This window comes from Phaenicophaeus curvirostris, chromosome 1, assembly GCF_032191515.1.
Source record: "Phaenicophaeus curvirostris isolate KB17595 chromosome 1, BPBGC_Pcur_1.0, whole genome shotgun sequence".
NCBI classification, from domain to species: domain Eukaryota; kingdom Metazoa; phylum Chordata; class Aves; order Cuculiformes; family Cuculidae; genus Phaenicophaeus; species Phaenicophaeus curvirostris.
In genome coordinates this window covers 41251479-41265696 of record NC_091392.1, presented here as the reverse complement: position 1 = coordinate 41265696, position 14218 = coordinate 41251479, and the positions used below count along the sequence as shown (strand labels likewise).

Here is a 14218-nt window from a genome sequence, read left to right as displayed (position 1 = left end):
TTTCTGTGTACTCTTATATGCACATATATAATACTTTACGGATGCACATTAACTCTTTTGTTGATAAGGGGATGGAAAACACAAAAGTTTTATGAGTAGAAAACTCTCTTCCGGATACCAGTTTTGTGTGTGGCAGATTTCATATCAACTTATAAACTCTGTCTTTATTTACCATGACATCAGTTTCTAATTACCTGTGGAAATATAGGTTCCAGGTCCTTAATCAGGTTATAAGCCTCTTGCACATCATCTGAAATAAGAGATGTTAGAATACTTGACAATCCGTAGCACACTGTATTAGAACAAGTCACTCATCCTCCACAACATTCCCCAACAGTCAAAGACCAAAAAATAAAGCATTTGGACAGAGGGAGAAAGGTAACTATAAAACATTTTGAATTTATATCACAAAAGTTGATGGTTTTCTAGGAGTCAAATAACAAACACAGAGTGAGTAACAGCTTCTTTATTACTACTATTTTCCTAGCAGAGATGACTTACCCCCCATGTTCTTAATCCAGTGGCTGCCTTCTCAACAGTACAAGGTCACAATAATAATTCCATCATCTTCCTGCCTTTTCTCATTTACCCCTCAAGAAGGATAGGGTAACATGATTCTGAAGGGAAAGTTCATCTTTCCTTAATCAATATTTCAAAGCCTGTCCAGTAGGTCTTACCTGATACTAATTCTAATAAGCAAAATGCACTACTGGAAGAAGTTTAAATGTAAAATTTGAATTCAATAAGCAACTTTCTTCCCACTGACAAAATACGTAAACCGAAAAGATTCTAAACTCCACCTAAATCAAAAAAAGATCATGGTACTACAGAATCACAGAATCACAGAATAACCAGGTTGGAAGAGACCCACCGGATCACCGAGTCCAACCGTTCCTACCAAACACTAAACCATATCCCTCAGCACCTCGTCCACCCGTGCCTTAAACACCTCCAGGGAAGGTGACTCAACCACCTCCCTGGGCAGCCTGTTCCAGTGCCCAATGACCCTTTCTGTAAAGAATTTTTTCCTAACGTCTAGCCTAAACCTCCCCTGTCGGAGCTTGAGGCCATTCCCTCTTGTCCTGTCCCCTGTCACTTGGGAGAAGAGGCCAGCACCCTCCTCTCTACAACGTCCTTTCAGGTAGTTGTAGAGAGCAATGAGGTCACCCCTCAGCCTCCTCTTCTCCAGGCTAAACAACCCCAGCTCTCTCAGCCGCTCCTCATAAGGCCTGTTCTCCAGCCCTTTCACCAGCTTTGTTGCTCTTCTCTGGACTCGCTCCAGAGCCTCAACATCCTTCTTGTGGTGAGGGGCCCAGAACTGAACACAGGATTCGAGGAGCGGTCTCACCAGTGCCGAGTACAGAGGGAGGATAACCTCCCTGGACCTGCTGGTCACGCCGTTTCTGATACAAGCCAAGATGCCATTGGCCTTCTTGGCCACCTGGGCACACTGCTGGCTCATATTCAGTCGGCTGTCAACCAACACCCCCAGGTCCCTCTCCTCCAGGCAGCTTTCTAGACAGACTTCTCCCAGTCTGTAGCACTGCATAGGGTTGTTGTGCCCCAAGTGCAGGACCCGGCATTTGGCCTTGTTAAACCTCATGCCATTGGACTCTGCCCAGCGGTCCAGCCTGTTCAGATCCCTTTGCAGAGCCTCCCGACCCTCCAGCAGATCGACACTTCCACCCAGCTTAGTGTCGTCCGCAAACTTGCTAAGGGTGCATTCGATGCCTTCATCCAGGTCATTGATGAAGACATTGAACAGGGCTGGACCCAGCACTGAGCCCTGGGGAACCCCACTTGTCACTGGCCTCCAGCTGGATTTCACACCATTTACCACCACTCTCTGGGCCCGGCCATCCAACCAGTTTTCCACCCAGGAGAGTGTGCACCTGTCCAGCCCAGAGGCTGACAGTTTCTCAAGCAGAACGCTGTGAGAAACTGTGTCAAAGGCTTTGCTGAAGTCCAGGAAGACCACATCCACAGCCTTTCCCTCATCCAGTAGCCGGGTCACTTTGTCATAGAAGGCGATCAGGTTAGTCTGGCAAGACCTGCCTTTTGTGAACCCATGTTGACTGGGCCTGATCACCCGGTTCTCTTGCATGTGCTTCATGATAGCACTCAAGATCACCTGTTCCATGACTTTCCCTGGCACTGAGGTCAGACTGACAGGCCTGTAGTTTCCTGGGTCCTCCCTGCGGCCCTTTTTGTAGATGGGCACAACATCAGCCAGCCTCCAGTCCAGTGGGACTTCCCCAGTCTTCCAGGACTGTTGGAAGATGATGGAAAGGGGTTTGGCCAGCACATCCGCCAGCTCCTTCAGTACCCTAGGGTGAATCCCGTCCGGCCCCATAGACTTGTGACTGTCCAGTCGGGCTAGCAAGGCTCTGACCACCTCCTCTTGGATCATGGGAGCCTCATTTTGCTCCTCTAGCTCCTGGGTTTGTACACAGGCGGAACGACCCTCCTTACGACTAAAGACTGAGGCAAAGAAGGCATTAAGTACCTCAGCCTTTTCCTCATCCCCTGTTACTGTTGTCCCTTCTGTGTCCAATAGGGACTGTATGGTCTCCCTAGTCCGCCTTTTATTATTTATATATTTGTAGAAAGATTTTTTGTTATCTTTCACTGACTTGGCCAATCCAATTTCTAGCTGAGCCTTAGCCCTTCTGATTTTTTCCCTACACAATCTCACTTCCCTCCTGTAGTCCACCCAAGAGGCCTGTCCCTTCTTCCAGAGGCCATAAACATTTCTTTTCTTCTTGATATCCCTCAAGATCTCTCTATTCAACCAAGATGGCTTTCTCCCCTGCCGGCTTTTTTTCCGGACCACGGGGATGGCTTTCTCCTGAGCTGCTAGGACCACCCCTTTGAAGAGCTCCCAGCCCTCCTGGGCTCCCTTGCCCTTGAGTACTGTCTCCCATGAGACTTCACCAACCAGCCTGCTGAAGAGATCAAAGTCAGCCCTCTGGAAATTTAATGTTACCGTCTTGCTAACCACCCTCTTCACTTCACCTAGAACAGAAAATTTTATAATCTCATGGTCGCTTAGTCCTAGGCGTCCACCTACCGCCACATCCCCTACAAGGCCTTCTCTGTTCACCAACAGGAGGTCCAGGAGGGCACCTTCCCTGGTTGGTTCATTCACCAACTGTGCAAGGAAGTTATCTCCCACGCACTCCAGGAACCTCCTAGACTGCTTCCTTTCTGCTGTGTTGTACACCCAGCAGATATCAGGCAGATTGAAGTCTCCCACCAGAACGAGAGGCATCGATCTAGAGATTAACCCCAGCTGTTTATAGAAGAGCTCATCAGCTGCTTCTCCTTGGTTGGGTGGTCTGTAACAGACTCCCATCACAAAATCTACCTTCTGGTGGGCTCCTCTGATTTTGACCCACAGGCACTCAACCTCCTCATCTCCACAATCCATCTCAGTGATGTCCAAGTCCTCCCTTACAAAGAGGGCTACCCCACCTCCTCTCCTACCCTTCCTGTCCCGCCTGAAAAGCTTATACCCCACCATAGTCGTACTCCAGTTATATGAGTCGTCCCACCACGTTTCCGTGATGGCAACAACATCATAGGCCCCTTGCCCTACGACAGCTTCCAGCTCTTCCTTCTTATTTCCCATGCTGCGTGCATTGGTGTAAATGCACTTCAGCTGAGCTGCCGAGCCTTCAGCCCTCCTAGAGGGAACAGGGTTCGTTCCCAACTGCCTGGTAACTGGATCAGTTGACACCAGAGTGCCTGCATCTCCCTTAACACCCCGAGGTGTGTTCTCCCCCACTTTTTGTGCGGTGAGGTACTGGTGGTCCTCGCCCGCGCACCCTCTCCCAATCACCAATTCCCCACGTCCAGGCTCATTCCTGTCTAGCCTGGGCTCAACCCCCTCCCCCTTCACATCTAGTTTAAAGCTCGATTTATGAGCTTGGCTAGGTTTCTGGCAAGGGCTTTAGCCCCCCTAGGAGACCCATGTGTCCCGCCCTTAGCGAGAAAGCCTGGGGGTGCATGAGCCCCCCCATGATCAAAAAAACCAAAGCCCCTCTCCTCGCACCAGGCTCGGAGCCAGGTATTAATCGAATTCTTCCTCCTGGCTTCCCCCTCCTCTCTATTTAGCATTGGGATGGAGCAGAATACTACTTGTGCCCCAGAGCCCTCCATCACTTTCCCAATTGCCCTGAAGCCATTCTTGATGGCTTTGGCCTTTTTGTTTGTTAGGTCATCATTACCAGTTTGGACTACTATCAAAGGATAGTAGTCCGTCTCGTGAACCAGGGAAGGAAGTTTTCTAGCTACCTCCTTCCCTGATGCACCTGGCAAGCAGCAGACCTCTCTGTGGAGCGGGTCCGGTCTGCAGATGGGTCCCTCCGTTCCTTTTAGGAGGGAGTCCCCTACAACAATCACCCTCCTCTTCTTCTTGATGGAGGATGTTTTTATCTTTTTCTGAGAATGGTGCAGCCTAGGGAAGGATTCTAGGCTGTGGGAGCCACCATCCTCATCCTCAGGGCTGGATTCCACCTGCAGCACCTGGTACTTGTTCACCAGGGGGATCTGGGGCTTTGCTGTATGGGTGAGGGGAGTAGGTTTCCTTCCTCTGGCAGGAACTTGCTGCCATTCCCCATCTCTTGTAACCCCAACCTTGCAGCTTGCAGGTGGATGATGTTCGGACACTCCAGCCCCAGCAGGCTGCTGAGTTAGTGAGAGGGCCCTGCTCCACTGGTCAATCTCCCTCTCACACTCCCTGATGGTCCTCAGTCTCTTCACCTCCTCTCTTAGCTCCTTCACCATGTGAAGGAGTTCCCCCACTCGAGCGCAGCTTTCACAAGTGGGGCCAGGACCAGAGGCACGAGCCGGTGTGGGAGGGGGGCACTGCCTGCAGCCCAGGGTCTGGGTAGCTGCATGCACCCACTGTGGCTCTGTCTGGGTGGCAGCATCCACCCTGCCTGCTGCAGCACACGGAGCAGCTTTAGCCTTCTGACGGGTGGCCACCATGGTCTTCGGTGTATTCTCTCTAGTCTCTAGGTCCTCTCTGCGCCCTGCCTTCTCGAACTGCCGCTCAAACTGCCCCGCACCTCTTTGCCACGCTCCTCTTCGCCGTGCTCCAGGTCGCGGTGCTCCCAGGGGCGCAGTTTAAATCTCCCGCGGTAGCTGCCGGGACCGCCCCCTCCCGTCAGGCACCGCGCGGGACCGGCGTGTGGGGGCTGTCAGGACCCCCGCCTGGGTTTTTTATTTTTTCTGGGATTTTCCCGGCTCCGGGAAGCTCCCACCGCCTCAAAAAGTCCACCCCACCACAGAACTCACCGTCCTGCTGCTAGATGCTGCCGAAGAAGCAGCACGGCTTCTTCTTCTTCTACGGCTGGCTTTGTAAACCAACCTAGTGAAGATACCATTTTAATGGCAAATTTTTTTAATACAGCATCATACTAGCTGCCCATAAGAACAAGACCTTTCAAACAAAACATTTTATTGCTAGTACATACCATCCAAACACTGTGGGGACAGCACTCCAGGGTGACTTAAAGCAAAATACATTGGAACTGCCAGGCTCCCATCCAGCCCCTAGTGAGCCAGCACAAGGTACTAGAGGAGCCAAAAGTCATCACTTCGCTCTTTTCCTTTTCTTTTTTTTTAATAGAAATAGGTTGCTATTTTAGGCAAGCTCAGCTCACCAACAACTGAAAAAAAAAATTAGAGAGTGTACACCACCATCAATGCAGAACAATGCTCTTCAGGCTCCAACAGAAGCCTCTAGCAAATCTCACTGGAGCAAATCATGACTGGATACCTGATCCCAACCCTAAGAAAAGTTATTACTTAAAGAGTTGAGAAAAACAGGATGCACATCTGTGCTTCAGTCACTCCAGTTCATAGCATGTCTTAACACAAGCCTACGTCTATTAGAGCCCTTTTAAGTTTTGGAAGGACAGCTGTAAGAGTAACCATTTCTCCCATTCTCAGCAGGATGCTACTACACTAGCTAGACTTTATCATAGAATCATCTGGTTGGAAATCATCAGGTTCAACCATACCTGCCCACTGCTGAAGTACATCCTTGAGCATGTCTACCCATCCTTTAAATACCTCCAGCGATGGTGACTCAATCACCTCACTGGGCAGCCCCATTCCGGTGTCTGATAACACTTTCAGTGAAGAACTTTTCCCTGATGTCTAGCCTGAACCACCCCTGGAGTAACTTAAATCCGTTTTCTCTCCTCCTATTGCCTGTCACTTGGGGGAAGAGACCAACATCCACCTTGCTACAACCTCCTGTCAGGTAGTTTCAAATGGAAACATACCCTAACCAGGAAAGAGGTTCAAATCCTCAGTCCTCCTTGGCCTCCTTTGTCAGTGTGCATGTCATTTGTACACCCCAGTGAAGAACAGAATCTAACTAATGAAAATTACTGCAAGGTTGACAGCAAACGAAATCAGCAAACAAGACTGATTTTTAAGTGATGCAGAAGATGTATTTTGCTTCTGCCTAAGTAGAACTTAATTTGAAACACATACTCTTACTAACTGTAACTATTTAAAAGGCAACAAAATACAAGGCTTATAAGATAGCAGTGAATGGTAAATTAGTCATCACATCACCTTATTTTTGATAACTACACTTAACACCTACTCATCACTCAGTCAGTCAACCCTCTGGTGAATAAAGGAAAACAGTGGGAGAACAGCAATAGCTCTGAAACTAAAGTCAGATAAAAATGAAAGGAGGTGGCCAACTAAGGAGAGAAACAAGCAGAAAATACTCTCCAACTGATTCTGGCTACGTACCTTTAAGACTTGTAAAGTAGATTTGGAATGAAATGGCTCATTCACAAACTGTAGCCTTATCATAGAATCACCAGGCTGGAAAAGATCTCTTGGATCATAGTCCAACCATTCCTATCTGCCTCTAAACCACATCCCTGAGCACCTTGTCTACCTGTCTTTTAAACACCTCCAGGGGTGGGGACTCTACCACATCCCTGGGCAGACTCTGTCAATGCCAGATGACCCTTTCTGTGAATTTTTTTTTCCTGATATTCAGTCTGAACCTCTCCTGGCAGAGCTTACGGCCATTCCCCCTTGTCCTATCACCTGTCACTTGGGAGAAGAGGCCAGCTCCCTCCTCTCTATGAGTTCCTTTCAGGTAGTTGTAGAGAGCAATAAGGTCTCCCCTCAGCCTCCAGGCTAAACAACACCAGTTCCCTCAGCTGCTCCTCGTAAGACTTGTTCTCCAGCCCCTTCACCACCTTTGTTGCTCTTCTCTGGACTCACTCCAGGAGCCTCAACATCCTCCTTGTAGTGAGGGGCTCAGAAATGAACACAGGATTCGAGGAGCAGTCTCACCAGTGCTGAGTACAGGGGGAGAATAACCTTCCTGGACCTGCTGGTCACGCCATTTCTGATACAAGCCAAGATGCCATTGGCCTTCTTGGCCACCTGGGCACACTGCTGGCTCATGTTCAGTCAGCTGTCAACCAACACCCCCAGGTCCTTCTCCTCCAGGCAGCTTTCTAGCCACTCTTCCCCTAGTCTGTAGCTCTGCACAGAGTTGTTGTGTCCCAAGTGCAGGACCCGGCATTTGGCCTGGTTAAGCCTCATGCCATTGGTCTCAGCCCAGTGGTCCAGCCTGTTCAGATCCCTTTGCAGAGCCTCCCTGCTCTCCAGCAGATCCATACTTCCTCTTAGCTTAGTGTCATCCACAACTTTGCTAAGGGTGCACGCAATGCCTTCATCCAGGTCATTGATAAAGATATTGAGCAGGGCTGGACTCAGCACTGAGCCCTGGGGACATCACTTGTGACCGGCCTCTAGCTGGAGTTAACCACCACTCTTTTGGCCTGGCCATCCAACTAGTTTTCCACCCAGGAGAGCGTGCATCTGTCCAGGTCAGAGGCTGACAGTTTCCAAAGCAGAATTCTGAGAAACTGTGTCAAAGGCTTTACTGAAGTCCAAGATGACTACATCCACAGCCTTTCCCTCATTCAGTAAGTGGGTCACCTTGTCATAGAAGGCGATCAGGTTAGTCTGGCAGGACCTGCCTTTCATGAACCCGTGTTGACTGGGCCTGATCACCCGGTTCTCTTGCATGTGCTTCATGATAGCACTCAAGACCACCTGTTCCCTGACCTTCCCAGGCACTGAGGTCAGACTGACAGGCCTGTAGTTTCCTGGGTCCTCCCTGCAACCCTTCTTGTAAATGGGCACAACATCAGCCAGCCTCCAGTCCAGTGGAACTTCCCCAGTCAGCCAGGACTACCAGTACATGACAAAGTGGTTTGGCCAGCACATCCGCCAGCTCCTTTAATACCCTCGGGTGGATCCCATCCGGCCCCATAGAGCTGTGAGTGTCTAATTGGCCAAGCAAATCTCTAACCACCTCTTGGATCATGGGAACTTTGTTCTGCTCCTCTAGCTCCTGGGAATGTACACACAGGGAAGAACTTGCCTTACTATTAAGGACTGAGGCAAAGAAGGCATTAAGTACCTCAGCCTGGTCTTCATCCTTTGTCACAGCTGTTCCCTTTGCATCCAGCTGCCTTGTTCACAATCACTTTGGCTCATATTCTATTTGTGCCATACTTACAGAAATAGACCTTCTTGCCTTCACTGGACGCGAGCCTGCCATTCTTGCATATTCAGGCAGAGGACAGGTCCTCTAACTATAAACACAAACACTACCATTCCCAAAGCCATCTCCCACAAGCCAAGAACATTCAGTGCTTTGCTGAAGTAGATTTATTTGACTGCACACAATTAAAACCCTTGTCTGCAAGCCATGGGGATTTCTTACATCACTGTTTTCCAGAAAAACAGAAAATGAAATAAATTAGATTTTACTGCAAAGAAAAAAAGCATCTCATTGAAGAGTCAGTTGGGATCAGATGAATGAATGTCATCCTTGAAGGTATGAAAGAGCCAGAGGAAAATGTACTTACCTTGCTGGAGATAGTAAATCACAAGGTTCAGTCTTGCCTCGGGAATAACATCAACCAACGGAGGCAGGACCTGCAAAGCCCCTTCTCCTCCTCTGAACACGACCTGCAGAGAAAAGCAGGATATGATAACTCTGTATCAAAACGTCTATGATCTCTTAATTCAAGGAAATTAATACTTGAGTTCCAAAATCAACAGTAGGAAAAGGCCAGTGGTACTGGCATTAGTGTAATCCCTGCTTTAATGTAACTATAGAATTACGACATGTGACTATCCTTACTCTGAAAATTATCAAGTATTTAATCCATCAATAAAGATTAGTCTATTTCAGCTTTTAGCAGCTCAGAGCAGTGATATATTATATATGAAAGATTTTAAAGAATAATATGGTCTGAGACAAGAATGAGGAGAACACAAAGAACTAGAATTTGCTTATGATGTATTCATATGAAAAAATAAGGCTGACAACTCTATATTTATTCAGAATGCCACAAGATCCTGACGTGATCAGGAGCAGTTGATTCTTCATACTTCAGTTTCACAGGACAGTTCCTCCAACAAAATCTAACATGCTTATTTAATAAACCATCGGCAAAAAGACCAGCACTCACAACAAAGAACATTAACTGACAGAAGTCCAGTTTGAAAGCAATTTTAACTCCTGGGGGAAAAAGTGTTATCTTATGGTGACTGCTCTTGAAAAAAGAGAAAGCAAGCAACTGTCCATCATTAAATAAGAGAAATCTAATAATTAGCAAACTAATAATACCACTGCAGAGAAAATTAACAGGCAATTGGTGACTGTAATGGCAGAACACACAAGTATTGCTTTTATCAGCATACTTTTCCCTACGAACACCTCGTTAAGTATTTTTTGGATAAAGACCATTTTCCTGAGTTATCTTAATTCCACTCACATTGTTGTTGTACTAAATAAGTGTTCAGGGTCATGCATTCTGACTTATTTCTACAGTATCCTTATTGACTGGGCTCCACAAAGTATCTTGCAAAGGTATTCTTACAGGACATAAATTATTTAATATGCCTCCAGGGGTAAAAGCAACAGCTTTATTATTAGTTTATTGACACAGTCTCAAACTGACAGGGAAAAATTCCAAGGAAAAAAAATACACTTGATGGCAAATTGACTATACAGGTAGGAATTACAGAATGGGACTTACAAGGCAGCAGGGATTCAATTGGGTCTGCAATTCTCGAAACATTCAATTTTATGAACCATTCAAGAAAAGCTCTAGAAATGAATGTAGTCCATACTAAATCTGAGAAGTACATTACTCACCAGATTGTGCTTAATGAGCTCCTTGCCAAACTGAAAAGATGATGAGGCACTGTCCATCAAGTTCCTAAGCTCTGTCTGGAATTACATACACTCCAAAATTTTAACATGCCAACAAAAAAAAAACAACAAAAAACCCCAAAACAAAACAAACAAAAAAAATCAATCACACAAGCATAAAACGGAGCTTCCTCTGAGCCCCTAAGATGACAGAAAGACAACCCCAGCAGTGCTGGGTCACTGCAAGATTTTCCCTTTCTGCTTCTATGTGATAGTTCTAGCAATTGGATAATATTATACATATAGATACAATATCAAAAATGGACTGGGAAAACTGTACGACACATATGTGGATAGATGGGTTAATACCAGGGAAACCGAAATAGGTGACATTCCTAAGAGAAGGACATCATGACAAGATAAAGGCCATCATCGACATTATCAATTAAAACAGATAATGAAGAAAAGAAACCTATAAAGAATCCGTATCTAAAATAAAGGTGAACTGAAGGGCTGTCCAATAGATACCTCCGCAGCCTTCCCATTGAAAAGTCGGAAACAGTTACAAGCCTTAAGGTTAAGAGCGATGGTGCTGTCAGGAAACTCCTGAAGATAAACAGCTAGCACTTCCTGTGATACATCATAGTATTCCAGTTTGTAATAACATAGGGCCACATATACATTCAGAGCCAGGTATTCCCTGCAGGAAAGAGGATTAAAGAGAACATTTAAATCCCACCAGACAGTTATAGTGCAGAACATTAAAATCAGTGATAAAGCTCTGACATGTCTATACATCTTTTACAAGTACATCAAAACTGGGTTTGAAAAATGCTCAGAGCTTTTGGAGCACTAGTTTTTACCTAAGATTGCACAGATCCAGATGCAGATTTGCAATAGTTTTTTCAATGGCAGCTACTGCAGCTTAAAAGAATTACCTACAAAACTTCTGGTTTGCAAATCTGGGAAATGGTGGCAACATTACACTAAGGAAATGCATCGAATAGGAGCACTTTATTTGGCCTGGCAGTATAGGATTTTCTATGCAATACACACAAAGGCATTTAATATGCACATAACACTTTGAAATATTTTAATAGTTCTTAATATCTTACATCAGTTACTGCAAAAAATCCTTGCCATTACAAACTATCAAGCCAGAAGAACCAGAGACAGAAATAAGACAGGCATTTGTGCAAACAGTAAATGAAAGGATAATTGTTATGAAGGTTACTTATTTAACTTTGAGCAATAACTTCTACAGGACTTGGAAGTTAAAACATCTCCTCAAGAATTACACGACACTCTTATATACATTATGATGGACCTCTGTGAATCATTCAAGAGGAGATACTGCAGAAAGATGGCCATGTACCCTGGGACAGCAGTTTCTATTTTATTAGACAATACTTCCAGCCACTCAAGAATTCCTTGTTGAATTCTGAACTAAGAATTCGCAGAATGTGATAGGAAAAAATATCAACAAGCGTCATAGCAGGATAAATAGAAACTGAAGGTATTTCAGACTTTAAGGAATGCAATTTACGTAAAAAACTAAGAGCTGAACCCTTCTTAGAAAGGCTAAGAGAAGTCATCAGTCACAAGCAAGGGTCACCAGACTGGCCATCAGAGGACAAAAATCCCAAAAAATAAAGTAAGTACATGACCATGTATCATTTTAGAAGTAACAAATTAAAAAAAGATCTCACAATGAATTACACAAAAATGTCATTGAAAGAAAGCAACAGAGAGCAGATTTCTTTTTTTAACATGAATTTTTCAATAATGTTTTGCAATGAACAACACTGAGGGTGCTGCAACTTGTGCACATTTTGTGGTGGGAAAGGGATGTAGTAATCGGGGAAAATTCCTGCTTTCAGTAACCAAGCAACTAAAAAGGAATTTGAGTACCAACAGTATCAGAGACATTGCAACAAGGTTTAGAGTAGAGATGCCCACCGATTATCAAGAAGAATGCGTTTGTAGATACCAATAGCTTCTTGGTAGTGGGACCGCAGGTAGTGGATAGATGCCAAGCTGAGCTGATCTTCTGTAATGTCTTCCAGATTCTGGTGAGAGCTCATCAGTTTCTTCTCATCATTGAACTGAAAAGAGTGTGACACATTCTCAGAAGAGTTCAGCGAGAAAAACATGTTAATTAGCTGGATTAGTTTTGTCCTTGCTGGCAAACAGCAGGTGATTCATATTAAACATCTGGAAAAGCTCTGTTACTTTAAAGTTAATTTGACCAGTGGAGAAAGCCAAAGATATTAAAGAGGCAGACTAGTTGAAACTAGATAAATGTGAGGCTAAAACTAACTACATATTTTCCTTTAAGATGTGATTTAGACATAATTACACGTCATGTGCTTTGATGGATAAGAGGAGAAGAGCTGAATTAATTATTTCATAAACAGAATTTTGCAGCACAAGATTTGACTGTTCTTTGAGCCAGCAGAAATTTTGCTGTTTGTAGATCCAAATCTTATTTCTCATGGACGGCAGAAAAAGGCAAGACTTGCCAACACACAAGCACTAATTTTCATGACTCTTTTACAGCATGAACAAATTCTTTTACACCAGACCCTTAAAATTCCAGCTTCTTCAACTAAATGCTTTATTTTTAAAAGTGTTGCTGTGTAGCATATAACATACAAGGATATAAACAAGGAACAGGGTTAAACATACCTGTTGTATTTGTACTAGAATCATTAAGCTGAGGCTATTCACCTATCAGTCTACTCAAATCACTTACTATGGTGCTCCTCTTTGCTGGTTCTGCTGATTCAACAGTAATTATGAATTTCTCTTACCTACAAACTGTATCTGCTCAGTTTTCTGTATATCCTTTCCCCCTGCTCTTGAAGCCAGTAACAAAACTGTACTCCAGTACAAAGGCAAGAGAAGTTGCTTAACAGAACTAAAGGCAAAGGGCTTCATAGTTTCAGAAAACCCTTTATTTCCAAAGACTAACTAGATGAACCAGGAATTATTCAATTCTCTTTATCACAGACATATGTAAGTGCCAGCGCCACTATAAAAATGTTTTAAAATTTCTGTTGTAAACTTAACTCAGAGTCAAGTAAAGAGAATCTGACAACAAAGCTAAAAGAAAGTATAAATCCTGAATGTTGACTCAATCTTTTTAGCAGCACCATACTTCGTAAGCATAACACAGGACGGTACAAGTCCAAATTTAAGGGAAGACAGTTATATGTAGTAAGTGAAATAAGCATTTAAAATTGTCGTTGAAATTAAAGTAAATTTCATGCTATAAACGGCATCATTTCTTGGATACTGAGTGACATAGGTGGATCAGTAATAGCACATAGACCATTTTGGTCAAATTGCTAAGTATAAGACAGCTGCAAGTTAGTAAAACTCTGCATTCTTCAAAGAAAAAGAAAAATAGAGGCTTATACATTTCTGAGTCTATTCAAGTTCCAGGTTCCTTGTGATCAAAAATACCATCAAGTTTCTGCTGTATGACATATATGAAGGGTGTTGGTAAGACTTTCCTTAGATAGACGCTGAGGGCATCTATTCTGAGATCATATTTTCACACTTACTTTCTCCTCTACATTTTAATACAGCAGGGTGGTTATAGAAAACATTTGTTCTCCTGCCATCACAGACAATTTAATTATTTTGCCAGCAGAAATTACACATTACCGAATCAAAAAGAAAACAAACACAGCATGAGTGAAAAAAAGACATCATACCTTTTGTGCCAGGTGAAAGAGCAAACGGTTCTGGAGATGACTCTTAGGTGCTGAAAGGAAAATTCAGTAAGTATCTCCACAAAGAATAACTCAGATTGCCTCTTTTTTATTTTTAACTCTTTCTCAATAGACATGCATGCACTCATATTCCTTCATTACACACTCCAAGTACAGTTCTTTACTGACACAGGCTTTGCAGGTCATGACATAGGGCAGGTTCTACCAATCTTAAGAGTGTTTTAAAGGCCTTCCTGCTTCCTATCTTCATTTC

At 44.5% G+C, this 14218-nt stretch overlaps 1 protein-coding gene across 3 annotated transcripts in view; it reads right to left on the bottom strand.

Annotated features, from left to right (window-relative positions):
- IFT56 (intraflagellar transport 56) overlaps window positions 1-14218 on the bottom strand; it is a 57499-nt gene that overhangs the window by 27042 nt on the left and 16239 nt on the right. For all 3 annotated transcript variants that reach the window (XM_069854825.1, XM_069854826.1, XM_069854827.1), the window contains exons 5-10: window positions 13948-13997; window positions 12185-12330; window positions 10754-10925; window positions 10229-10303; window positions 8931-9033; window positions 195-250 (exon numbers count right to left, since the gene is read on the bottom strand). In XM_069854825.1, the coding sequence (XP_069710926.1) occupies window positions 195-250; window positions 8931-9033; window positions 10229-10303; window positions 10754-10925; window positions 12185-12330; window positions 13948-13997 (602 nt within the window). The remainder of the gene's footprint in view (window positions 1-194; window positions 251-8930; window positions 9034-10228; window positions 10304-10753; window positions 10926-12184; window positions 12331-13947; window positions 13998-14218) is intronic.